This window comes from Amblyraja radiata, chromosome 2 (genome assembly GCF_010909765.2).
Source record: "Amblyraja radiata isolate CabotCenter1 chromosome 2, sAmbRad1.1.pri, whole genome shotgun sequence".
NCBI lineage: Eukaryota > Metazoa > Chordata > Chondrichthyes > Rajiformes > Rajidae > Amblyraja > Amblyraja radiata.
Window position 1 is genome coordinate 124,043,497 of NC_045957.1, and position 27,344 is coordinate 124,070,840.

General features: G+C 46.3%; 1 protein-coding gene across 2 annotated transcripts in view; it reads right to left on the bottom strand.

Annotated features, from left to right (window-relative positions):
- Nucleotides 1–2,619: 2,619 nt before the first annotated feature.
- hivep1 (HIVEP zinc finger 1) overlaps nucleotides 2,620–27,344 on the bottom strand; it is a 185,927-nt gene continuing 161,202 nt past the window's right edge. Inside the window, exons 8-9 of one of the 2 annotated variants that reach the window (XM_033015000.1) lie at nucleotides 8,925–9,358; nucleotides 2,620–4,037 (exon numbers count right to left, since the gene is read on the bottom strand). In XM_033015000.1, coding sequence (XP_032870891.1) covers nucleotides 2,919–4,037; nucleotides 8,925–9,358 — 1,553 coding nt within the window. In that variant the 3' untranslated portion in view covers nucleotides 2,620–2,918. The remainder of the gene's footprint in view (nucleotides 4,038–8,924; nucleotides 9,359–27,344) is intronic. The other variant, XM_033015009.1, reaches the window with a different exon arrangement.

The window sequence follows — 27,344 nt, forward strand, 5'->3', positions numbered from 1 at the left end:
ATGGGGAGAATGCAGGAACGGGGTACTGATTGGGGATGATCAGCCATGATCACATTGAATGGCAGTGCTGGCTTGAAGGGCCGAATGGCCTACTCCTGCACCTGTTGTCTATTGTTACCTGAGAATCAGGTTGGGCCCGAACAGGGAGACCTGAAACCCAGGGTTGACAAAGCAGGTATCAACGGTTAGACTGGTTTAGTTTAGAGATACAGCGCGGAAACAGGCCCGTCGGCCCGCCGGCTCCGTGCCAACCAGCGATCCACACACACTAACACTACCCTACACACACTGGGGACAATTTTTACATTTACGAAGCAAATTAACCTACAAACCTGCACATCTTTGGAGTGTGGGAGGAAACCGAAGATCTAGGAGGAAACCCACGCAGGTCACGGGGAGAACATACAGACGGCACCCCGTATCGGGATCGAACCCGGGTCTCCGGCGCTGCATTCGCTGTAAGGCAGCAACTCTACTGCTGCGCCACCGTGACTGCCCAAATGGTCAGTGGAAGAATAGGATAGATTGTCAGTGCAGACCGCCTTGATGTGCCTTCAGGATATACTGTGGGCTGCGCAGTATAAAGTCGTACAGCACAGAAACAGGCCCTTCGCCAACCTCGTCCATGCTGACCTAGGTCCACCCGTTGGCCTGTAGAAGGGACACAACCCGAAACATCGCCATTTCCTGTTCTCCAGAGATGCTGCCTGACCCACTGACTTACTCCAGTGTTTTATGTCCATCTTCAGCGCCCTCCCACCTGAGCAAGTCCCATTCGGTCCACATCCCTCTAAACCTTTCCCATCCATGTACCTGCCATGGCAAGCTGTAGTTTTATCATACAAGGTATGACACCAGACTGATTCCTGGGATGGCAGGACTTTCATATGAAGAAAGACTGGATAGACTTGGCTTGTACACGCTAGAATTTAGAAGATTGAGGGGGGATCTTATAGAAACTTACAAAATTCTTTAACGTTTCGGCCCGAAACGTTACCTATTTCCTTCGCTCCATAGATGCTGCTGCACCCGCTGAGTTTCTCCAGCATTTTTGTGTACCTTCGATTTTCCAGCATCTGCAGTTCCTTCTTGAACAACATTCTTAAAGGGTTGAACTGGCTAGATGCAGGAAGATTATTCCCGATGTTGGGGAAGTCCAGAACTAGGGGTCACAGTTTAAGGATAAGAGGGAAGTCTTTTAGGACCGAGATGAGAAAATCATTTTTTACACAGAGTGGTGAATCTGTGGAATTCTCTGCCACAGAAGGTAGTTGAGGCCAGTTTATTGGCTATATTTAAGAGGGAGTTAGATGTGGCCCTTGTGGCTAAAGGGATCAGGGGGTATGGAGAGAAGGCAGGTACAGGATACTGAGTTGGATGATCAGCCATGATCATATTGAATGGCGGTGCAGGCTCGAAGGGCCGAATGGCCTACTCCTGCACCTATTTTCTATGTTTCTATGGTGTGACTTCCCCTGAGAGAGCACTCCTGTCCTTCCTATGAGAGGGGCAAAGTTTAAAGGAGATGTGCAGGGCAAGTGTTTTCCACGGAGGGTGGTGGATGCCTGGAACGTGCTGCCAGGGGTAGTGGTGGAAACAGGTGCAATAGTGGCGTTTAAGAGGCTTTTAGACAGGGTAGGGAGAGATATATATTTTGGGCAATCAGATGAGATTAGTTTATAGAGCCATACAGAGTGGAAACAGGCCCTTCAGCCCAACTTGCCCACACCGGCCAACATGTCCCATCTACACTAGTCCAACCTGCCTGGGTTTGGCCCATATCCCTCCAAACCTGTCCTATCCAACGTTAGGATAGTCCCAGCCTCAACTACCTCATCTGGCAGCTCATTCCATACACCCACCGCCCTTTGTGTGAAAACGTTACCCCTCGGATTCCTATTACATCTTCCGTCCCTCGCCTTAAACCATATCTAGGCATTATGTATGGCATTGACATTGTGGGCTGAAGGACCTGTTCCTGTTCTGTACGTTTAGTTTAGATCAGAGTGTGGAAACAGGCCCTTTGGCCCACCAAGTCCGCACCGACCACCGATCCCCACAAACTAAGCCAAATAGCCTACAAACCTTTACGTCTTTGGAGTTTGGGGGGGGGGGGGGACCGGAGAACCGGAGAAAACCCACGCAGGTCACGGAGAGAACGTCCAAACTTCATACACGCAGTGCCCGTAGTCGGGATTGAACCTGGCGCAGTAAGGCAGCAACTCTACCGCTGGGCCACCATGTCGCCCTGATGTTCTATGCTCTGGCAGAGAGGGTATTAATGTCGTACCAAGTGCAATATTCTATGTACCATGTCCGGAAACTGTAATAGCTGGAAAATCAGCAAAGAATATTGGATTTTCTGCAAACTGTTTCACATGATCTCATTTATTTTGGAGTGAATTTGCCTGAAGTTAAAACAGCTAGCTCCCAGCAAGGTAAGAACAGATCATGGATCCAAAATATGCGTACAATAAATATCAGCTGGTATACAATTCTTGCCTGTACACAGAAAGACTGCCCCATAGCCATAGAAATTTACATTATCAGTGCCACATGTAGTCATGTTCCTTACGATAACACCGCACATTGTAAAAAAAAATATTAAGCACAAGCAACTACTTTTTTGTATAGTTTATCATCTGTACAATTTCGAAAAACAAGAAATCTGAAAGGCACAATTTTTTTATACAACATATACAAAAATGGCCGGACTGGACAAGGAGCAAAAACCACGGCGTTCTCCCAAGTTGGTCTTAGATTACAATTGCACAAACATTATATCTACATCAAAAAGTGTGCTTTTGGACAAAGAGAGTTCTCGGAGTAAGAAACCAGGAAGTGTCGGTCATCTTTTTCTTTTTATAAAAAAAAGGGTGGGATATCTGCACAAAAAAAGTGTCTGCAAAAAAAGGTTTTTATGTGGCTATTACTAATCTGTCTTCGTCGTCGCTGCTGACGTCACTGTACTGCACCGCGCCCCGTGCCAGTCCCACAGACTTGCCCCTTGCTTTCTCTGGAGAAGCAGTCCAATGAACGGGAGACCTGGTCACCTCTTGTGTGTCCGTGCGCGAGTGTCCCAGGTCAGAGTTTATCAAGGCTGTAGCACTCGGTTTGTTATGGATTGCCGCGAGTTGCGTGCTTCTGTAGCCGCACTCCGGCGCTGCGCCGGGGTTATTGGGTTTCCAGCTAGGGGGGTCTGTCTTCTGGCTGCAAGCCTGGGTCTGGTGGGAAACCTGAGAGAGTTGCGTGCGGCCCATCTGATGGGTGGAAGCTTCAAGCGGAAGGCTAACTGGTGCTTGTCTGTTGCTGGTTGTGAAATCCATTTGCGTGCAGTGCTTGTCGCTGCTTGTTTGAGCCTCGGCGCCCGCGGGGAGGGCTGGTACCGGTGGAGGCAGTGTGATGTTCATGATGTGTACCCCTGGCGTGTGGGCTTGCACGCCCGGTGAGCACCGAGCCTGCGGGTTGGTGGCCAACACTTGGAGGTCCACAGTCTTAAATGAAAGGCCTGAAGGGAACACCTGTGAACCTGTGCTCAAATTGACCAAATCCAGAGGCCGCAGTGTCTCTGCACACGAAGCTTTAGCCAGTTGGAAATCTGAGGTGTTTGCACTCTGCTCGACGGTGGAGTTGACCTGTGCGAGGAGCATCTCCGTCTCCACAACCCTGGCTGGCTTGGCGTGGCCCGGTGCATCGGCACTGCCTTGGCAGCCGGAGGTCTGGTGAAGGATGCTCATAGCCGGGATGCTGAGCTGGACGGGACCGGCCTGGATGGGCACAAAGGTGGAGTATGCGGCCAGACCGGCGTGGACTAACTGGATGCCGCCCACGGGCACCATGCTGTACGGAGTCTTCACCTGCTGCTGAGAGTGAAGGGGCAAGTGGCTGAACAGATGCACTAGCTCCTCACCCATCACTTCTTGCTGCTGCCTCTGCTGCTCAACGTCCAACCTGTACGCACTACTCATGGGGGAAGAGCACGCCAACTGCCTCTCCTGGACCATCTGTGGGGGAAGGGTGATCGATGAAGGGAAAATCTGCAGCAAAATATGAAGAAAGAAATGCGTTAATATTTTTCAAAGTTGGGTGGCGCAGCGGTAGAGTTGCCGCCTTACAGAGCTAGAGACACGGTACGATCCTGACTACGGGTCCTGTCTGTACAGAGTTTGTTCCCTCCCCCTGTGACTGCCTGGGTTTTCCCCGGGTGCTCCGGTTTCCTCTCACACTCCAAAGATGTACAGGTTTGTAGGTGAATTGGCTTTAGTTGTAAATTGTCCCTAGTGTGTGTAGGATAGTGCTAGTGTACGTTGGTGATCGCTGGTGTTCCTGATGTTGGGGGAGTCCAGAACCAGGGGCCACAGTTTAAGAATAAGGGGTAAGTCATTTAGAACTGAGATGAGGAAACACTTTTTCACACAGAGTGCGGTGAGTCTGTGGAATTCTCTGCCTCAGAAGGCAGGAGGACAATTCTCTGGATACTTTCAAGAGAGAGTTAGATAGAGCTCTTAAAGATAGCGGAGTCAGGGGATATGGGGAGAAGGCAGGAACGGGGTACTGATTGTGGATGATCAGCCATGATCATAGTGATTGGCGGTGCTGGGTTGAAGGGCCGAATGGCCTATTCCTGCACCTATTGTCTATTGTCTATCATAGTGAATGGCGGTGCTGGGTTGAAGGGCCGAATGGCCTACTCCTGCACCTATTTTCTATGTTACTATAAAAGGCACAAATGCAACCAGCTCCCCAGAGAGGACCCAATACCTTTCAGGGAAGGAAAGGGAATTGTTATTTGAACTAAAACTATCAAAAGGCAATAGCAGCAGAGATTGGAATGAATGCAATTTTCCACTTTAAACATGGAGACAATAGAAGGAAAATACTTTGAACGTTACAACATGGAGTAGAAATTCAATTCATGAATCATAGTCATACAGCATTGAAACAGGCCCTTCGGCCCAACTTACCCACGCCAACCAACATGCCCAATCTACACTAATCCCACCAGTCTGCATTTGACTCATATCGCTCTAATCCTGTCCTATCCATGTACCTGCCCAAACGTTTCTTAAACATAGCCATAGTCCCTGCCTCAACTACCTCCTCCGGCAGCTCGTTCCGTACACTCATCACCCTTTGTGTAATAAAGTTACCCCTCAGGTTCCTATTAAATCTTCCCCCCCCACCTTAAACACATGTCCTTTGATTCTCGATTCACCTAATCTGGGCAAGAGATTCTGTGTGTTTACCCGACCTATTCCTCTCTAGATTTTGTACTCTATAAGATTAGCCTTCATCCTCCTGCGCTCCTGGGAATAAAGTCCTAGTCTGCTCAACCTCTCCCTGTAGCTCAGGTCCTCGAGTCCTGGCAACTTGCTTGTAAATCTCTGCACCCCTTCCAGCTTGACAACATCTTTCCTATAACATGGTGAACAAAACTGTACACAATACTATAAATATGGCCTTATGAACTTATGAAGCCACCCCTCTACCTTTGACAATACAGAGAAAACAATCCAAGACTGTCCATTCTCACCCTGTATGTTCATAAGTAGCAGAATTAGGCCATTCGGCCCATCAAATCTAATCCGCCAATCAATGATGGCTGATCTATCTATCCCTCTCAAACCTATTCTCCTGCCACATAACCCCTGACACCCGCACTAATCAAGAATCTATCAATCTCCGTCTTAAAAATGTCCACAGACTTGGCCTCCACAGCAGTCTGAGGCAATGAATTCCACAGATTCGCTACCCTCTGACTAAAGAAATTCCTCCTCATCTCCTTCCTAAAGGAACGTTCTTTTATTTTGAGGCTGTGCCCTCTGGTCCTAGACTCTCCCACTAGTGGAAACATCCTCTCCACATCCACTCTATCCAGGCCTTTCACTATTGGGTAGGTTTCAATGAGGTACCCCCTCATCCTTCCAAACTCCAGCGCGTGCAGGCCCAGCGCCGACAAACACTCATCAAGCATTCATCTTAAGATGAAAGTCTTCAATCTAGGCAGCATTGTTTTGAACCTCAGAGGTTGACCCAGCTAAAACAATGATGAGTTGGGAAGGAAGATGAGGTACAAAGGCCAGAATCTCACCCTGTAAACAGCCCAGAAAGTTGAGGTATTGTCTAGCATTTGGCATTCCTCACATTCCCTAAAATTAGGCTACAATGATTTATGAATTCCCTGGAAACATCTTACTCATAGTTCATTAAGGAGTGTAAATTCAATGCATTGAATGCACTAACAATTATTGGGCCAAGAGAGGGGATTTAATATCCTGAAATTCTTTAGATATTCATCTTAATGCTCAAGTAACAATGACCAAGGAATAATTAAAACAAAAGCAGCCACGACCCAAACATATGCACGGTGCATTTCAGGCTTATCAGATAACACAATTCATACCAAAACTAATATAAGCATAATATTGTTTAACACGTCACCTTACCTCTTATTACTTTCCAAACACAAAACAAATCCTTTACACAATGTACACATTCCGATATCTTTTATTAGATAATAACTCACCATAGTTGTTTTTGTAACCCAAAGTCGGGTCACTTATAACTTTCATTTTACATTGAATAACTAGATTTAAGTCAATAACAGTATCGTGATATGTTTTTGAAGTTGGAAGAGTTGGTGAGAGTTATCTCCGAGTGTAATTCTTCACAAGTGCAGTCACCAGGGGATACATTTTATAATGCAATGTCGGATTAATGTCTGTCCCCTACCTCACTAGTTAAGGGAAAGTTAGTTTTAGTTTGGTTTAGTGTTCGGAGATACAGCGCGGAAACAGGCCCTTCGGCCCACCAGCGATCCCCGTACACTAGCACTTTCCCACACACACCAGGAACAATTTACAATCTGCACCAAAACCTACAAACCTGTACACCTTTGGAGTGTAGATGGAACTGGAGCACCCGGGGAAAACTCACGCAATCACGGGGAGAACGTACAAACTCTGTACAGACAGCATCCGTAGTTAAGATGGAACCCGGGTCTCTGACGCTGTGAGGCAGCAACTCTACCACTGCGTCACCATGCCACCCTGTGGCAATGGCCAACACTGTGGCAATGGCCAACACTGTGGCAATGGCCAACACTGTGGCAATGGCCAACACTGTGGCAATGGCCAACACTGTGGCAATGGCCAACACTGTGGCAATGGCCAACACTGTGGCAATGGCCAACACTGTGGCAATGGCCAACACTGTGGCAATGCGTTCTAATAATTTTACACAACTCATTTGTTGCTTCATTCACACCTAATGTTTAGCCAAGGAACAGAGGGTGAGAATTGTTAAAGAGATACCAAGATTGACATTTGATTATTGTTGAATAATATTTGATGTGAGATATGGAGAAGCACAATCCTTTATGTCATCCTATGATGATGATTGAATTTTTGATTCATTTAATTGATTGAAAGATACAGAATTGAGACAGGCCCTTTGGCCCACAACCTATTGATCAACCGTTCACTCTAGTTCTATGCTATCCCACTGTCACATCCACTCTTAAAGATAGCGGATTCAGGGGATATGGGGAGAAGGCAGGAACGGGGTACTGATTGGGGATGATCAGCCATGATCACATTGAATGGCGGTGCTGGCTCGAAGGACCGAATGGCCTACTCCTGCACCTATTGTTTATTGCCCTTACACCCGAGTGGCAATTTACAGTGGTCAATATACCTACAAACCTACACATCTTTGTGGGATGTGGGAGGAAACCGGAGCACACGGAGGAATGCCATGAGGTCACAGGGAGAACGTGCAAACTCCGTGCAGGCAGCACCCGAGATCAGAATCAAACCCAGGTCTCTGGCGCTGTAAGGCAGCAAATCTCCTGCTGCGCCAATGTAGCGCTCCTCGATTTTTGATAACAGTGTTTCGATATATGGTAAATTCAACCACAATTTGTTAAGTAATACCAAGATTCTGCTCACTTAAAGCCTTGGTGGCAGCAAATAAGATAAATATAAATGAGTGGTTTCATTTATGTAACGAGACTTTGCCTGTATCATAATAATATCAGGTAGACACAGAGTGCTGGATTAACTCAGCGGGTCAGGCAGCATCTCTGGCGAGAAAGAGCGGGCGACGTTTTGGGTCGGGAACCATTCTCCACCATTCTTCAAACCTACTCAGATAAAATTAGGTTTGTCTTCAATACAATTCTGCAGGAATTTAGTATATAGGGACTAACTCTATAGTATAATTTAGTATATAGGGACTAACTCTACTGAACGGTTTTCCTTCCATTATTTATTATGTAAAGGTATATGTGTGTTATGATTGTGTTTATAGTTTGTTTGGTTGTTTGTCTTTTTGCACAAAAGTCCGCGAGCATTGCCACTTTCATTTCACTGCACATCTCGTATGTGTATGTGACAAATAAACTTGACTTGACTTGACTTGACTTGACTATTACTCGGAAATTTAGGAAGTTAGGGGAAGCATGGTAGCGCAGTGGTAGAGTTGCTGCCTCACAGCGCCGGAGACCCGGGTTCGATCCTGACTACAGGTGCTGCCTGTACGTAGTTTGCACGTTCTCCCCATGACCGCGTGGGTTTTCTCCGGGTGCTCCGGATTCCTACCACCCTCCAAAGACGTACAAGTTTGTAGGTTAAACCATTTCGTTGCACTGAAAAGTGCAATGACAATAAAATTGAATCTAATGTAATCTAATCTAATCTAATGGGCTTCAGTAAAAATTATAAATTATCCCTAGTGTGTAGGGTAGTGTTAGTGTACGGGGTGATCGCTGGTCGGCGCGGATCCGGTGAGCTGAAGGGCCTGTTTCCGCGCTGTAACGGCAAAACTTAAATCTAAAACTACTCTTTTGATTGTAAAGTTCATAAATTGATCTCTTTGAATCGTTTTTGAATTAGAACATAATATATATGGCGGAACACAGGTACCTTTGAGTCATCTACGGTTCTCATTCCAAGTGTTTCAGCTGTGGACTTTGGCCCAGTGTTGGGCAGGTCACCTCCAGCTGAAGGGAATATGTTTGTCTCCTCTTCCGCCCCGTACCAATGGGTGTCTCTCGCGGTCTGTCCCAGCCAAGCGTCGCCGGGCAGCCTGTCGAGATGGTGGGCCTGCCTCAGGCAGTCCTCTGCTGTCCTCACAGCATGGGCCATCAGAGAGGCCGAGGCAGCGTTCAAGGTGCCAAGCTGGTCGTTCCGCTGCACGCTGTGCTGGGGGCTGGCTGCTACCGAGGGAGTGGCTGACAGCCCCACTTCCCCCTGGCTGTCTTCATCATCGTCGTCGACTTCATAATCTTCCTCATCCTGACCGTCCGAGTCTTCAGCGTCCGAGTACGTGCACTCGTTTCCACCTCTTGGTTTATCACCTGTGAAATAAACAAAGCAGTGAGCCACAGCGATGGGTAACACTCATTCAATACTGGAGTAACTCAGCGGGACAGGCAGCATCTCTGGAGAAAAGGCATCGGTGATGTTTTGGGTCGAGACCCTTTTTCAGACTGAGAGTCAGGGGAAAGGGAAACGAGAGATCTCGACAGTGATATAGAGAGATATAGAACAATCAGTCACTGTCTCACTGTCTGTATAACTCGGTGTCACCTATCCCAGTCAACAATGGACTATTGTGCGCAACACCTTTCCTTGGTCATCGTTGCTTTTTGCATATCTTTCATTCATTTGTTCTACACCTCTCCATACCATTGTCTATACTTCTCATTTTCCCTCTCCCGACTCTCAGTCTGATGAAGGGTCTCGACCCGAAACATCACCTATTCTTTTTCTCCAAAGATGCCGCCTGACCCGTTGTGTTTAGTTTAGTTTATTTTAGAGATGTAGTGCGGGAAACAGGCCCTTTGGCCCACCGAGTCCGCGCAGACCAATGGACCAAAACACAAGGTGATGCAGGCAGGCACGGTGGAGGGAATGGACAGATGACATTCCAATCGGGAACCTTCTTCAGACCAAAGTCACCAAGCTATCTGAGCCAAAAATCACGTGCAGGGTGGAACTGGGGAGAGTCTAGGACCAGAGGGCACGGCCTCAGAATTAAAGGACGTTCCTTTAGGAAGGAGATGAGGAGGAATTTCTTTAGTCAGAGGGTGGAGAATCTGGAATTAATTGCCACAGACGGCTGTGGAGGCCAAGTCAGTGGATATTTTTAAGGTGGAGATTGATAGATTCCTGATTAGTACGGGTGTCAGGGGTTATGGGGAGAAGGCAGGAGAATGGGGTTGAGAGAGATAGATCAGCCATGATTGAATGGTGGAGTAGACTTAAAGGGCCGAATGGCCTAATTCTGCTCTTATCACTTGTGAACTGCAGATGCTGGGTTATACCGAAGATAGACACAAAAGGCTGGAGTAACTCAGCGGGTCAGACAGCATCTCTGGAAAAAATAGATAGGTGATCCTTTAGGACCGAGATGAGAAAAACATTTTTCACACACAGAAGGTAGTTGAGGCCAGTTCATTGGCTATATTTAAGAGGGAGTTAGATGTGGCCCTTGTGGCTAAAGGGATCAGGGGGTATGGAGAGAAGGCAGGTACAGGATACTGAGTTGGATGATCAGCCATGATCATATTGAATGGCGGTGCAGGCTCGAAGGGCCGAATGGCCTACTCCTGCACCTATTTTCTATGTTTCTATGTGATGTTTCAGGTTGGAACCCTTCTTCAGACTGAACATTAATCAGGGAGGTTTCACATCATAAAAATGCTCTTCTGCATATGGTATTTTCAACTTCAAACCAGTTTGCAGAAACATAGAATTGCAAATACTAGTTTACAGAAAAAAACACAAAGGATTGGAGTAACTCAATAGGTCAGGCAGCATCCCTGGCTTGGATAGGTAATGTTCTGGGTCAGGATCCTCCTTCAGACTGATCACCCGTTCACACTAGTTCTAAGTTATCCCACTTTCACATCCACTTCCCACACACTAGGGCCAATTAACCTACAAATCCTCACATCTTTGGGGTGTGGGAGGAAACTGGAGCACCTGGAGGAAACCCACGTGGTCACAGGGAGAGCATGCAAACTCCACACAGACGACACCCGAGGTGAGGATGCCACCCGGGTCTCCGGCGCAGTTTTACCAGCTGAACCACTATGCCGCCCTAAAAACAAAATTCATTCTGGAAAGTAGATTCTCCACAGATGTCATCGAAGGGATAGATCGGAGTTAATAATAGCTTGGTAGGATCTGAAAATGTTGCAAGGAATTGAGTGGCTCAGTTATAGGGAGAGGTTGAGAAGGTTGGGGCTCTTCCTTGGAGCGCAGGAGGATGGTGGGTGATGTTATAGAAGTGTATAAAATCATGAGAGGAATCGATCGGGTAGACGCACAGTCTCTTGCCCAGAGTTGGAGAATCAAGGAGCAGAGGACATAGCTTTAAGGTGAAGGGGGGAAAGATTAAATAGAAATCTGAGAGGTAACATTTTCACATAAAATGTGGGTGGTGGGTGTATGGAGCCAGAAGAGCAACAAGCTGCCACAAGACGTGGTTGAGGCTGGGACTATAGCAACGTTTAAGAAACAATTAGACAGGTACATAAATAGGGCATGTTTAGAGGGGTCTGGACCAAACGCAGGCAAGTGGGACGTGCAGATTCGACTTCTGCTTTACTGCACATCAGAAGCAAGAGATACAGTCAATTTGTGGGGTAAATGTCACGACTAATGCAAATTTCAGTCAAGTGCATAACACGGTGTCAAATGCAATGGAAACCGGATGTTGGAAAAGGAAAATAAAACTAGAAAGTGCTGCAATCTTGGATGGATCTGTGGAAAGTGAAAGTATTAAGGGATCATGCCTTTCACTGCCCCGTGAGGTCTACATTCCTGGATTATAGTCTTTGTTTTAAGACTTTGAATAGAAAATTGACTTCATGGAAAGAAGCCGGGGATGATGGTGGAAGGTTGCTTTTTGGACTCGAGGCCTGTAATAGGAATCCGAGGGGTACCCTTTTCACACAGGTGGGTGTATGGAACGAGCTGCTGGAGGAGGTTGTTGAGGCAGGTAGTATCGCAAAGTTTAAGAAACATTTGGACAGGTACATGGATAGGACAGGTTTGGAGGGATATGGGCCACACCACATGCAGGTGGGGCTAGTGTAGATGGGACATGTTGGTCGGTGTGGGCAATTTGGGCTGGATGGCCTGTTTTGGCTCAGACAACCTGATGCACTCAAGGAACAGCTTTGATAGCCAGAATGGCCTCGCCCCGGCCTCAGAGGCAGTCAAAGAATTCACTGTTATCAGGGCCACAGACCATCTCCAACTTTCAAGATCGTTAAAGTAGTTTTAGTTTTAGTTTTGTTTAGTTATAAAGAGCGGAAACAGGCCCTTGGCCCACCGAGTCTGCAGCGACCGGCGATCCACGCACATCAACACCGTCCTATACACACTAGGGACACTTTACATTTATACTAAGCCAATTAACCTTAAACCTGTACGTCTTTGGAATGTGGAAGGAAACTGAACATCTCGGAGAAAACCCCAAGTAGTCACGGGCAGAACGTACAAACTCTGTACAGACAGCACCTGTAGTCGGGATCGAACCCGAGACTCTGGCGCTGTAAGGCAGCAACACTACCGTAGCGGCAGAGCTGCAGTGAACATAGAATAGCATTGCACAGGAACAGGCCCTTCGGCCCACAATGTCCGTGCCAAACATGATGCCAAGTTAAACTAATCTCCTCTGCCTGCACGTGATCCATATCCCTCTATTCCCTGCATATTCATGTGCCTATCCAAAAGCCTGTTGAACGCCACTATTGTATCTGCCTCCACCACCACCCCTGGCAGCGCATTCTGCCACCCTCCACTCTGTGTAAGAAACATGCCGTTGCTATTTCCACCCTAAGAAAAATATTCTGAGGGTCCAATATCTATGCCTCTTTTGATTCTATATACTTCCATGTAATCCCGTGCTACCTGCTCCATGGTCGGATAGTCAGCGACTAAACCGTCTCCCTCACCTGGTTTTCCAGGTGAGGAGGGGGCTGTGGACCCCCAGCAGGACCAAAAACAAGACCTGTCAAAGGGCGGACGAGCCAACGGCCATCCACACTTCAGTAGAAGTTGTGATCACTGTCGTACACGGCATTGTAAGGCGCCGTGCCCGCTGATGTTTTCAACGATGATGATGATGATGTCTCCTCTCAAACTCCAGCTTTAGAAAGTAACACAATTTCAGACTTCTTTTACTGAACTGGACATAGATGTGTGATAAAACGAGTTTTCAAATGCATAAATTGCCTAGTAACTCAGCGGGTCAGGCAGCATCTCTCGAGAACATGGATAGGTGACGTTTCACAGAGTGCTGGAGTAACTCAGCGGGTCAGGCAGCATCTCTGGAGAACATGGATAGGTGACGTTTCGGATCGAGACCCTTCTTCTGAATTACTGACCTACTTACTTCAGCACTTTGTATCTATCTTTGGTATAAACCAGCATCGACAGTTCCTTTGTTTCTATAAGGAACTGCAGATATTGGCATAAAATAAGTAATAGATGAATACAGGGGGAGAAGATATAGGCGACATTTTGGGTGGAACCCTTCTTCAGATGGATCTTGAGTCTGAAGAAGGACCTCGACCTGAATCGTCACCCATTCCTTTTCTCTTTGCCTGACCCGCTGAGTTACTCCAGCACTCTGTGAAACGTCACCTATCCATGTTCTCCACAGATGCTGCCTGACCCGCTGAGTTACTCCAGCACTCTGTGTCTGTCTGTCTGTCTGCAGCTCCTTGTTATTCCATCTATTACATGCCAGGCTGTGTCCTGCTCCTCCTTTCCCCCTCCCTCCACCACCATTTGTCTGTGGATGAGTCAGACCCTAAACCCATCCATGTTCTCCAGAGACCTTGCCTGACCCAGCATTTTGTGTGTATCTTATGGTTGGTAGATGAGAATGTAGATGACAATGTCCTTTGGTAACACACCACTGTGTCCTCAAAGCAGAAGCAGTACTGCAAGAAAATGAGAAGACTGGTGCTTGGTGTTAAAGAGTCCAATCCTCACACCCATTGCCACTTGTATAACAATATTATGCAGAATAATTGGAAGTGTGTAGGAGAATGAAATAGTTAAGCAAGAAACCATCCAGCCCATACAACCTAGTAGAGTTATTCTATAAAACTGGAACATCACAAATGAATTCACAATGGAACGTACTTTCAGATAAGACTTAAGAGAATTCTGATGTATCTAAAGTACTAAATTATGTAATCATGTTCACGAACAGCAACATATTTTGTAAAAAACCCCTTTGTTAAATGCTATGTCAGGAAGTGGCATTGTAATTTATCGTGGAATGCCAGAGACACCGAGACTGCTTGCTATACAATGGGCTTGTTTTTTTCAACCAGACAGTTAAAAGGGGAGGCAGACAAGGAGATCATCACAGATGCTATTAACCTATCCTGTGCTGGAACTTTCTATGTCTGAAGAAGGGCCCAGACCTGAATTGTCACCTCTCCTGAGATGCCGCCTGACCTGCTGAGTTACTCCAGCACCTTGTGTCCTCTTTAGTAAACCAGCACCTGCAGTTGCTTGTGTCTCATTGTTTCTCTTGAACGTCTACAGGTGTACAGTAGAGAGCATATTGGCTGGTCGAATCACGGCCTGTTTGGCAACCCGAACACCCAGGAGCACAAAAGATGGCAAAAGGTGGTGAACACCACCCCGGTCCATCACAGGTACTGACCTCCCCACCATCGAAGGGATCTACAGGAGTCACTGCCTCAAAAAGGCAGCCAGCATCATCAGAGACCCACACCACCCTGGCCACACTCTCATCTCACTCCTGCAATGGGGAAGAAGGTACAGGAGCTTGTAACGTCCAGGTTCAGGAACAGCTTCTTCCCTACAGCCATCAGGCTATTAAACGCTACAACCTCCAAATAGACTCAAAACTATATAGATGGGGGCTTTGCTCATAATTGTTGAATTATTTTTCTGTTTTTTCTCTAGATACTGTACTTTGTTGTGTATTCTGGGTTTTACAGAGTACTATGTTTGTATATCTGCTGCACTGCTGCAATTAAGAATTTCATTGTTCCACCTCCATTGGCAATAAAATACCCTTGGTTGTCTAGGGAGGAACTGCAGATGCTCGTTTAAACCGAAGATGGACACAAAAAGCTGGAGTAACTCAACGGGACAGACAGCATCTCAGGAGAGAAGGAATGGGTGACGTTTCGGGTCGAAACCCTTCTTCAGACAGCCTTGATTCTCTTGGTTCTTTATATAAATCTCAAGTCAAGAGTGTTTTATTGTCATATACAGTGGCTTGCAAAAGTTTTCATACCCCTTGAACTTTTCCACATTTTGTCACGTTACAACCACAAACGTAAATGTATTTTATTGGGATTTTATGTGATAGACCAACACAAAGTGGTGCATAATTGTGAAGTGGAAGGAAAATGATACATGGTTTTCAAATTTTTTTACAAATAAAAAACTGAAAAGTATGGCGTGCAAAAGTATTCAGCCCCCCTGAGTCAATACTTCGTAGAACCACCTTTCGCTGCAATTACAGCTGCAAGTCTTTTGTGGTATGTCTCTACCAGCTTTGCACATCTAGAGACTGAAATTTTTGCCCATTCTTCTTTGCAAAATAGCTCAAGCTCAGTCAGATTGGATGGAGAGCGTCTGTGAACAGCAATTTTCAAGTCTTGCCAGAGATTCTCAATTGGATTTAGGTCTGGACTTTGACTGGGCCATTCTAACACATGAATATGCTTTGATCTAAATCATTCCATTGTAGCTCTGGCTGTATGTTTAGGGTCGTTGTCCTGCTGGAAGGTGAACCTCCACCCCAGTCTCAAGTCTTTTGCAGACTCTAACAGGTTTTCTTCCAAGATTGCCCTGTATTTGGCCCCATCCATCTTCCCATCAACTCTGACCAGCTTCCCTGTCCCTGCTGAAGAAAAGCATCCCCACAGCATGATGCTGCCACCACCATGTTTCACAGTGGGGATGGTGTGTTCAGGGTGTTGTGCAGTGTTAGTTTTCCGCCACACATAGCGTTTTGCATTTAGGCCAAAAACTTCAATTTTGGTCTCATCTGACCAGAGCACCTTCCTCCACATGTTTGCTGTGTCCCCCACATGGCTTGTGGCAAACTGCAAACGGGACTTCTTATGGCTTTTTTTCAACAATGGCTTTCTTCTTGCCACTCTTCCATAAAGGCCCGATTTGTGGAGTGCACGACTAATAATTGTCCTGTGGACAGATTCTCCCACCTGAGCTGTGGATCTCTGCAGCTCCTCCAGAGTTACCATGGGCCTCTTGGCTGCTTCCCTGATCAATGCTCTCCTTGCCCGGCCTGTCAGTTTAGGTGGACGGCCATGTCTTGGTAGGTTTGCAGTTGTGCCATACTCTTTCCATTTTCGGATGATGGATTGAACAGTGCTCCGTGAGATGTTCAAAGCTTGTAATATTTTTTTATAACCTAACCCTGCTTTAAACTTCTCCACAACTTTACCCCTGACCTGTCTGGTGTGTTCCTTGGGCTTCATGATGTTGTTTGTTCACTAATGTTCTCTAACAAACCTCTGAGGCCTTCACAGAACAGCTGTATTTATACTGAGATTAGATTACACACAAGTGGACTCTATTTACTAATTAGGTGACTTCTGAAGGCAATTGGTTGCACTGGAATTTATTTAGCGTTATCAGAGTAAAGGGGGCTGAATGCTTTTGCACGCCACACTTTTCAGTTTTTTATTTGTAAAAAAATTTGAAAACCATGTATCATTTTCCTTCCACTTCACAATTATGCGCCACTTTGTGTTGGTCTATCACATAAAATCCCAATAAAATACATTTACGTTTGTGGTTGTAACGTGACAAAATATGGAAAAGTTCAAGGGGTATGAATACTTTTGCAAGCCACTGTATGTACCGAACTGGTTCAATGACATTTTTACTTGTAGCAGTAGCACAAGTTTGTTGTCTGAGATTTGGAATCTCAGGAGATTGTGGGCCTCTACGCAGGGCAGGGCAGTCTTCGCTGTCTTGATGAAAAGAGTGTTTACAGTCTTTAAAGAAGGATAGGAAAGGTTGAGATGGATATCGGTCAAATGCTGGCAGCAAATAGGACCAGTCCAGTATGCCAAATTGGTCGGCGTGGACAAGGTGGGCTAAAGGGCACTGTTTTTGTGCTGCTGCCATCGTTTAAGAAACAGTTGGCCAGGTACATGGATAGGACAGGTTTGGCGGGTTATGGACCAAACAAGTGGGACGAGGGTAGCTGGGAATTTGTTGGCCGGTGTGGGCGAGTTGGGCCGAAGTGCCTGTTTCCACACAGTATCACTCTATCATTCTATCAGGAGCTCAAACCTGGCATGTCCCAAGGACCAGGAGATTGTAGTGATTCATGTACTCCTGTATCCATCTGAACCATGAGCCACCAACAGCAGGTCTCTCAGGTACAATAACAATTGCTGTGTATGGAGGAACTGCAGATGCAGGTTTATACCAAAGAAAGACAGAAAATGCTGGAGTAACTCAGCGAGTCAGGCAGCATCTCTGGAGAAAAGGAATAGGTGACGTTTCGGGTCAGGCCTGAAGAAGGGTTCCAACCCAAAATGTCACAAAATGTCAAAATTGTTCCAAGAGGCAGTAAACATGTTCCCGATGTTGGGGGAGTCCAGAACCAGGGGCCACAGTTTAAGAATAAGGGGTAAGCCATTTAGAACAGAGAAGAGGAAACACTTTTTCTCACAGAGAGCGGTGAGTCTGTGGAATTCTCTGCATCAGAGGGCGGTGGAGGCCAGTTCTCTGGATGCTTTCAAGAGAGAGCTAGATAGGGCTCTTAAAGATAGCGGTCAGGGGATATGGGGAGAAGGCAGGAACAGGGTACTGATTGGAGATGATCAGCCATGATCACATTGAATGGCGGTGCTGGTTCGAAGGGCCAAATGGCCTACTCCTGCACCTATTGTTTATTGTCTATTGTCACCTATTCTATTTCCCACTAAGTTACTCCATCATTTTGTGTCTATATTCAGCACAACCATTTCTGTCTCTGACTACTCGAGGTGAGGATGGTGCCTTTGACAATGCCTGTTTTAGGCCTGGCACTGAAAACTTCAAATCCCTTTGTTGAGAACACCCAGAATCCCAGAGTAAATGTGGCTGGCACGGTGGCGCAGCAGTAGAGTTACTGCCTTACAGCGTCAGAGACCCGGGTTTAATCCTGACTACGGGTGCTGTCCCTATGGAGTTTGCATGTTCTCCCCGTGACCTGCGTGGGTTTTCTCCGGGTGCTCCGGTTTCCTCCCAGACTCCAAAGACGTACAGGTTTGTAGGCTAATTGGCTTGGTAAATTGTAAATTGTCCCTAGTGTGTGTAGGAAAATGTTAGCGTGCGAGGATTGCTGGTCGTCGCAAACTCGGTGGGCCGAAGGGCCAGATTCCATGCTGCATCTCTAAACTAAACTAAAGTAAATGGCAAAAGGAGTGTACTATTTGCCAACTACTCATCCCTCTGTTCTGTCAAGCACCATCTGCCTCACCTGTGGTAGTCATAGAACTGTATAACACGGAAACAGGCCCTTAGGTCCACCTTGTCATTGCCAAGCATGTTAGCACACAGGGCTAGTCCAACTTGCCGTCATTTGGCCATGTCCATCTAAGCCCTTCCTATCCATATATCTGCTCAAAGGATATCCTTTTTAGTTTAGTTTAGAGATACAACGCGAAACAGGCCCTTCGGCCCACTGAATCCGCACTGACTAGTGATCCCCGCACATTAACACTATCCTACGCACACTAGGGACATTATTTGGGCAGTGGGTAGGTGCTGTAGACCTGCACGGGAAGGTAGACGCTCCCGCCCCCATGAGTCTCGGGCAGATGGGGCTCGTCAGCCTGGGAAGGCAGTCCATCTAGGAGAGGGACAACTCTGATTTAAAACCTCCACTGCCTTGAAACATATAAGATTGTTAAGATTGTTAAGGGTTTGGACACGCAAGAGGCAGGTAACATGTTCCCGATGTTGGGGGAGTCCAGAACCAAGAGCCACAGTTTAAGAATAAGGAGTAAGACATTTAGAACGGAGACGAGGAAACACTTTTTCTCACAGAGAGTGGTGAGTCTGTGGAATTCTCTGCCACAGAGGGCGGTGGAGGCCGGTTCGCTGGATGCTTTCAAGAGAGAGCTAGATAGGGCTCTTAAAGATAGCAGTCAGGGGATATGGGGAGAAGGCAGGAACGGGGTACTGATTGGGGATGATCAGCCATGAACACATTGAATGGTAGTGCTGGCTCGAAGGGCCGAATGGCCTACTCCAGCACCTATTGTCTATTGTGGACATATCCAGTCATGGGAAAGGCTCCAGGAGTAAACCTCAAGAAAATCCGGAGTCGTAGCCGGAGGTTGTCTACAACCTCGCTCTGGCAGTTCCTGCGATGGCGCTGATGCCAAACTTTAACAGCCGGCTGTTCCTTTGGATCGATCAGCGACGTGGAGAGGGGGGACGTGCTGCGTGGGCAACAGCCTGTCCTCCATATGACATCGCCCAGGCTTGCATCCGACCACATATCACCTGCAAACTAGGATGCATCACCCATGGTCAATCATGATCGAGAGGGGCCTACTACTAGGGACATTATTTTACATTAATACACTTACTTTTCAAAACATCTGGCAACTTATGGGCTGTTATCTTGCTATCACTGTGCTAAGCTCATACTGATTTCAAACATGCATTTACTGTGTTCCAATTCAGCTGCGACTGAATCTTATACATATAGCTTGGATCTGCTTCTCATGTGTAGGAAGGAACTGCAGATGCTGGTTTACACCGAAGATAGACACAAAATTCTGCAGTAACTAAGCGGGTCAGGCAGTATCTCTGGAGATAAGGAATGGGTGGCGTCACAGGATGCTGCCTGCCCTGCTGAGTTACTCCAGCATGTTGTGTCTTTCTTCAATAGACAATAGGTGCAGGAGTAGGCCATTCGGCCCTTCAAGCCAGCACCGCCATTCAATGTGATCATGGCTGATCATCCACAATCAGTACCCCGTTCCTGCCTTTTCCCCATATCCCCTGACTCCGCTATCTTTAAGAGCCCTATCCATCTCTCTCTTGAAAGCATCCAGAGAACCTGCCTCCACCTCTCTCTTAGGCAGAGAATACCACACATTCAACCTATCTTATAAATAGTTAATTTCAATTTACTATTTTTCATATCTTGAAAATAAATGTTGAGATTGCGTATGTTGTTAGCTAAACGTTGACACCAATTCATATTATAAAGGATATTTCTAAGACTCCTATTTGGTATTTTTTTCCTCTATCTCTTTCTCCGCTATCGAGACATAAGAATCTGTGGAATCTTGTATGTTGACTGAAACTGAAGATGCATTTGGTTCGCGGGTGACTGGGTTCGGACCATGTCTGCTTGGATCAGATTCACTTCACATTTGTGTCTGTAGGTGGCATGCACTTTCCCTAAATTTTTAAAGAAACGCGCTTCATTTTGGCACCGTCCATAAACAGTTGGCGACATGGACTTTGATTATATATGTCTCTACACATGTAGAAACAAAAAACTGCAGATGCTGGTTAATGCATGAAAGGACACGGAGTGCTGGAGTAACTCAGCGGGTCAGGCAGCATCTGTGGAGAACATGGATAGGTGACGTTTTGGGTCAGAACCCTTCCTCAGACTTGATCTTCAGTCTGAAGAAGGGTCCCGGCCTGAAACGTTACCATGCAACTGAACCATCCTATCAACAACTAGAGAGCAAACCTAAGCTACAACCAACCTCATTGGAGACCCTCAGACTATCTTTACTGGACTTTATCTTGCAATGATCACTATTCCCTTTATCCTGTATCTGTCCACTGTGCACGGCTCGATTGTTATCATGTATAGTCTTTCCGCTGACTGGATAGCACGTAACAAAAGCTTTTCATTGCACCTCAATACAAGTGACAATAAACTACACTTAACATCACCTATCCATGTTAGAGTAATTTAGTCATTTTCGCCAGAGATGCTGCCTGACCCGCTGAGTTACTCGAGCATTTTGTGTTTATCAGAGCTATTATTATTTGATTCTGAAGTCCTCTTCAAACATTTAAAACTGTGCATAAGGTAGGTATCATCATGATCAGATTTAGCATCCAGCCATAAAAGTGATGCAAGAATGACATGATTCTCAACTCTACAATGAACTATTCCTCCTAAGGAACATCTACTTTGCTTAAGAAAAATAATGATGTTAAAAGCAAAAGATTTGTTTTAACAATTCCTGGTAATCTCCCAAAGCAGCAAAGAATGGCATCATTCCCTGATCCCTTACAATCAGTCAGACCTCCTTTGCAGATTAAATGTTGTGTTATATTCTTTCACTGACCCCTTTCTTACTTACTCCCAAGACATTGCAGCCCTTTGCCCTTTAGACATCAACTCCGTTGTTGGACAAACACAAAAATAAATGTTTTAAGCTCGGCATTGCTTGTTTAACCTTTTCCCTTCCCTTTGACACAAGGCGGTTGGGTCTGTGAGGATGATCACAGGTCACTGCTAATTGTTGCCCTCTTCACCTCTGGAAGACCTGATGCAGACAGGTGTGTGTAGGTGTACTTACTGACTACTTCTGACAACTTCAAAGACGTCGCAAGCCATTTTTGTTGCTTGACTTCATTTCAAAGTCAAACAATGAGCCCCACATTCAGAATAAACCCAATTAACATGTATGTACTATTTTAAATTCATATTTTTCCTCAGAGGACCTATTCACATGCAGGGTGGTGGGTAAAGGGATCGAGCTGACAAAGGGGGTAGTTAAGGCAGGCACAATAAAAGCACTTGTACAGGTACATGGATAGGAAAAGTTTAAGAAAGAACTGCAGATGCTGGAAAAATCTAAGGTAGACAAAAATGCTGGAGAAACTCAGCGGGTGAGGCGGCATCTATGGAGCGAAGGAAATAGGTGACGTTTCGGGTCAAGATCCTGACTACGGGTCTCGACCCGAAACGTCGCCTATTCCTTCTCTCCATAGATGCTGCCTCACCCGCTGAGTTGTTCTCCAGCATTTTTGTCTACCTTGGATAGGAAAAGTGGTCAGAGGATGGTGAATCTGTGGAATTCATTGCCACTGACGGCTGTGGAGGCCAAGTCAATAGATATTTTTAACACAGAGATAGATAGATTCTTGATTAGTATGGATGTCAAGGGTTATAGGGAGAAGGCAAGAGAATGGGGTTAGGAGGGAAAGATAGATCAGCCATGATCGAATGGCGGAGTAGACTTGATGGGGCAAATGGCCTAATTCTGCATCACTTATGACTTGATGACATGAAAGGTTTAGTGGGATAATATGGGTCAAATGCAGGCAGGTGGGACTAGCATAGATGGGGCATCTTGGTCAGCATGGGCGTCAGGCCAAAGAGCCTGCTCCCATGATGTATGACTGACTTCAGTATTAAGAGATCCATGTTGGAAGACTATTCCATGAAATTCAATGATATGTAAAGAATTACTGCCAAAATCACAGCTAAATTTACACTTTTGTCATAAATGTAACTATTTTCACCAATATGTTTTACATTGTTAGGATATTCCAACGTGTACAATCAATACATTACTTTTGATGTGCAGGCAACATGGCAATTCAAATAAACTCAGCTGTCAGTGGTGTTCATGAGATCTTGTGTGTGCTTCAGGAATATATAACGGGTAAGGCAGGGGCAATGATTTTGTGCTTCTCTTTATGGCACAGCATAACATTTTTATCACCTAAATTAACGTGTAATAAAATCCCTTTCATCTGAAACAGACTAAACATCCACTACATTTTCCACTGCTACAGGAATGCAGTGGAATGTTTGGAAACAAAACTGAGACATCTGAAAGAAACAGACTAAGGAAGGACGAGACTAATTACACTCTGACAAGTATCCGTGTCTCTGGAAGTATCATTCAGCTACTTGGCTTGTGGCTTTCCAAGGAAAGAATATAGTGGGGCTTGCACAACTTTAAGTTATTTCCCACTGCTTTGCAATTACTGAAGAAGCTGTGAAGTGTAGTTACTGTGTAATGTAGGCAATACAGCAGCCAAACCATATAAAGGTATAACCCCAAAATAATTAATAAGATTATTTACATTTAATAAATTCACGCCAGCTTTCTCCAATCAAGGACGGCATGGTGGCCCAGCGGTAGAGTTGCTGCCTTCCAGTGCCAGAGACCTGGGTTCGATCAGCCATGATCACACTGAATGGCGGTGCTGGCTCGAAGGGTCGAATGTCCTACTCCTGCACCTATTGTCTATTGATCCTGACTACGGGTGCTGTGTGTACGGAGTTTGTACGATCTCTCCGTGACCTGCGTGGGTCTTCTCTAGGACCTCTTGTTTTCCTCCCACACTCCGAAAAAGGCACAGGTTTGCAGGCTAGACACAAAATGCTGAAGTAACTCAGCGAGACAGGCAGCATCGCTGGATAGAAGGAATGGGTGATGTTTCGGGTCGAGACCCTTCTTCAGACTGAGAGTCAGGGGAGTGGGAGACACAAGGATACACTCAGTCCGCCTAGACGCACATGATGTCCTGGTTGCAAAACCCTTAACTCCCCCTCCCATTCCCACACTGCTCTTTCTTTCCTGGGCCTCCTCCACTGACAGTGAGGCCCAATGCAAATTGGAGGAACACCACCTCATATTTTGCTTGGGCACCTCATATTTTGATTACAATCCAACATTATGATAACTGACCTCTCCAACTTCAAGTAACCCTGGCTTTCCCTCTCTCTCCACCCCTCTCCATCCCAGTTCCCCGACTAGCCTGACTGCCTCCTCATTACATTTTATCTTTGTATGCCTCGTTGTCGCCTTCCCCTCAGCTAACAATGAACTGCTCTACATTTTCCTTGATCTTCGCCCCTTTGATCTCTCGTTTTCTCACCTCACCCTTCCATAGCCCTGTGTCTACCTCTCCCCTGACTCTCACTCTGTAGAAGGGTCTCGACTCGAAGCATCGCCCATTCCTTCTATTGAGTTGCAAGCCTGATTGGCTTGGTAAAATTTTAAATTGTCGAACCCGGGTCTGTGGAGCTGTGAGGCAGCAGCTCCACAGCTCCGCCATCGTGTCACCCAAAACACACACACACACACACGATGCAAACTGGTCCAATCGTCAAGTCAACGGGACCTAAACCACAGCTAACAATGGATGACCTGTGGAGTAAGGAACTGCAGGTGCTGCTTTTTATGGAGGGAGGGAGTGACTGAGGGTAGGGGAAAGGAGAGGGAGAGAGTGGGGGAAGGGAGGAGGAGAGGGGAAAATCCTGGGGAGGTGAGGAGGGAGAGTGGGGGGATTGAGGGAGAGGAAGGGGTAGGGAGGGAGAGGAGGAAAGTGGGGGAGGTGAGGAGAGTGGGGGAGGAGGGGAATAGAGGGAGGAGGGGGGAGGTGGGGGGGGGGGGATAGTGAGGGGGATAGGGAAGGTGAGGAGTGGGGGATAGAGGGATAGGAGGGGGGTAGGGAAGGGAGAGGAGTTATGGAGGGAGGGAGGGTGACTGAGGGTAGGGGAAAGGAGAGGGAGATAGAGGTGAGGGTGGAATTGGGGAGGGGAGGAGGAGAGGGGAAAGAAGAGGTAGGGTGAAGAGGATGGGGATGGAGTGCTGGGGGTTGAGGGGAAACGAGCCGTGCGTGCGCAGTTGGGGGCTATGCATGAGTGGTGCAATATTGCGTTGGGGGGACGAATTGCATTGGGGAACGGGTGAGTGGTGGAATATTGCATTGGGGACCGTGTTGCGTTAGGGTACCAGGCCTCCCGTGTGACAGGGACCTAACGGGTCCCACTTAGTCTAGTTCAATCTTATTTCTCTTAAGAGTCATAGAGCTCGTACAACATGGAACCAGGCCCACCTTGTCCATGACAACCAAGTTAGCACATTGGGGCAGTCCCATTCGGCCCATAGCCCTCTAACCCCTTCCTATCCATATATCTGTCCAAATGTCTTATAAAAGTAATTACTGTATCCGCTGCTAGAGCTTTTCTGGTCAGATTATTCAATTTCAGGTCAGTTCATTGTCACGTGTACCGAGGTACAGTGAAAAGTTTTTTCCAGTCAGCGGAAAGACAATACATGATTACAATCAAGCCATTCACAGTGTATAGATACATGATAAGGGAATAACGTTTAGCACAAGGTAAAACCAAATACAGACTACCCTTTCAGTGAAAGTGTTCCCCTGATATCCATCTTAAATCTTCCCCCCCCCCTCACCTTATGTCTATGTTCTCTAGTTTTAGAATCCTCTATGCTGGGAAAAAGGTTGTGAGCATTCACTTTATTCCTCTAAACCAATCCTATCCATGTCTAAATGTTTTTTAAACGGAGCTGCCTCAACTACCTCCTCCAGCTGCTCGTTCCATACACCCACCACCGTTTGTGTAAATAAAGTTACCCCTCAGGTTTCTATTAAATCTTTTTTCCCCTCACAAACCTATGTAAACCTGCTGGTATATTTAAGAGGGAGTTAGATGTGGCCCTTGTGGCTAATGGGATCAGGGGGTATGGAGAGAAGGCAGGTACAGGATACTGAGTTGGATGATCAGCCATGATCATATTGAATGGCGGTGCAGGCTCGAAGGGCCTAATGGCCTACTCCTGCACCTATTTTCTATGTTTTTATGTCCTCTGGTTCTCGATTCCCCGGCTCTGGGCAAAGGACTCTGGCATTTACCTGGTCTATTCCTCTTATGATTTTGTACACCTCTATAAAATGGCTCCTCCTTCTCCTGGCCTGCTCAACCTCTCCCTGCAGCTGGTAATTTACCTGGCAACATCCTGGTAAATCTTCTCTACACCCTTTCAAGCTTGACAAGGTCTTTCCCATAACATGGCGACCAAAACTGAACATGGCATTGTAAATGTGCGTTTACCCTTGTACTGCTGGTAATCCCGAGATTAACAATTAACACAAATCAAAAGCGAAGTGTAGTTCTAGCTGCTAACATTACAAGTTCCCCTCCCTATAAAATATTCCTAGCCTACCTATTCCGGAAGAAAGAAAAGATGTTTAGCATTTTCATTTCATCTCTTTAAATATCTCAGCCAAGCATGACTCATGCAACATGAGCAAGAAAAATAAAAGGAATAGATCGGGTAATGCAGAGTCTCTTGCCCAGGGTGGGTGAATCGAGGACATGGGTTTAAAGTGAAGGGGAAAAGATTTAAAAGTAATCTGAGCGGTAACTTTTTCACACAGTGTATGGGTGTATGGAACGAGCTGCCAGAGGAGGTAGTTGAGGTTGGGACTATCACAACATTTCAAAAACAGCTAAAAGACAGGTGCATGGATAGGACAGGTTTGGAGGAATATGGACCAAATGCGGGCAGGTGGGACTAGTGTAGCTGGGACATGTTGGCCAGTGTGGGCGTTGGGCTGAAGGGCCTGTTTCCATGCTGTATCACTCTATGACTAGTGTTGCTGGGACATGTTGGCCAGTGTGGGCAAGTTGGGCTGAAGGGCCTGTTTCCATGCTGTATCACTCTATGACTCCAATTTAAGGCACACCATGAATGGAAGGTAGACAAAAATGCTGGAGAAACTCAGCGGGTGAGGCAGCATCTATGGAGCGAAGGAAATAGGCAAAGTTTTGGGTCGAGACCCTTGGCTCTCGACCCTATTTCCTTCGCTCCATAGATGCTGCCTCACCCACTGAGTTTCTCCAGCATATTTGTCTACCTTCGTTTTTCCAGCATCTGCAGTTCCTTCTTATACATACCATGAATGGATAGTGGCTTTTTCTTTTTTTAAAAAGCTTCCTACAAACTAAAAAAGCAGAGAAAGAGTTTGTCTTGCATTGCTGGAATCATCTCGGTGGTCAGTTGTGACTGTGTAAGTAGCAGCGGAGGAGTAATTGGTCAATTTACTGCCCACATTACAGCAGCAGGCAGCTCATTCAAAGAGTAAAAGCACAGCCTGCAAACTCACTGCAAATGTCAGCCGTACTTCACCACGTTACGTACGACAGTACAAGAAATACTTAAAAATAAATGATGTTTTGAGCTCACAATATTTATACTTTGGTTTGCATAATAGAAGGCAGTAGGAAAGTATCCAAATAATTGTATGAAAAATGTACAATTTATGTTAGTCATTGAATAATCAGTTGAATGGGAATGGTAGCAAACATTGATATGAATCAGAAGCAAAGATGCGGGGAGTTTTCATGACAGTGCTTCAAGCAATTGTACTGCATTGCAACTATTTCTGCCATCTTAAAGCACCTATTTAGGCGCAGTGGTAGAGTTGCAGCGGCAGAGACCCAGGTTCGATCCTGCCTACAGGTGCTGTCTGTACGGAGTTTGTACCTTCTCC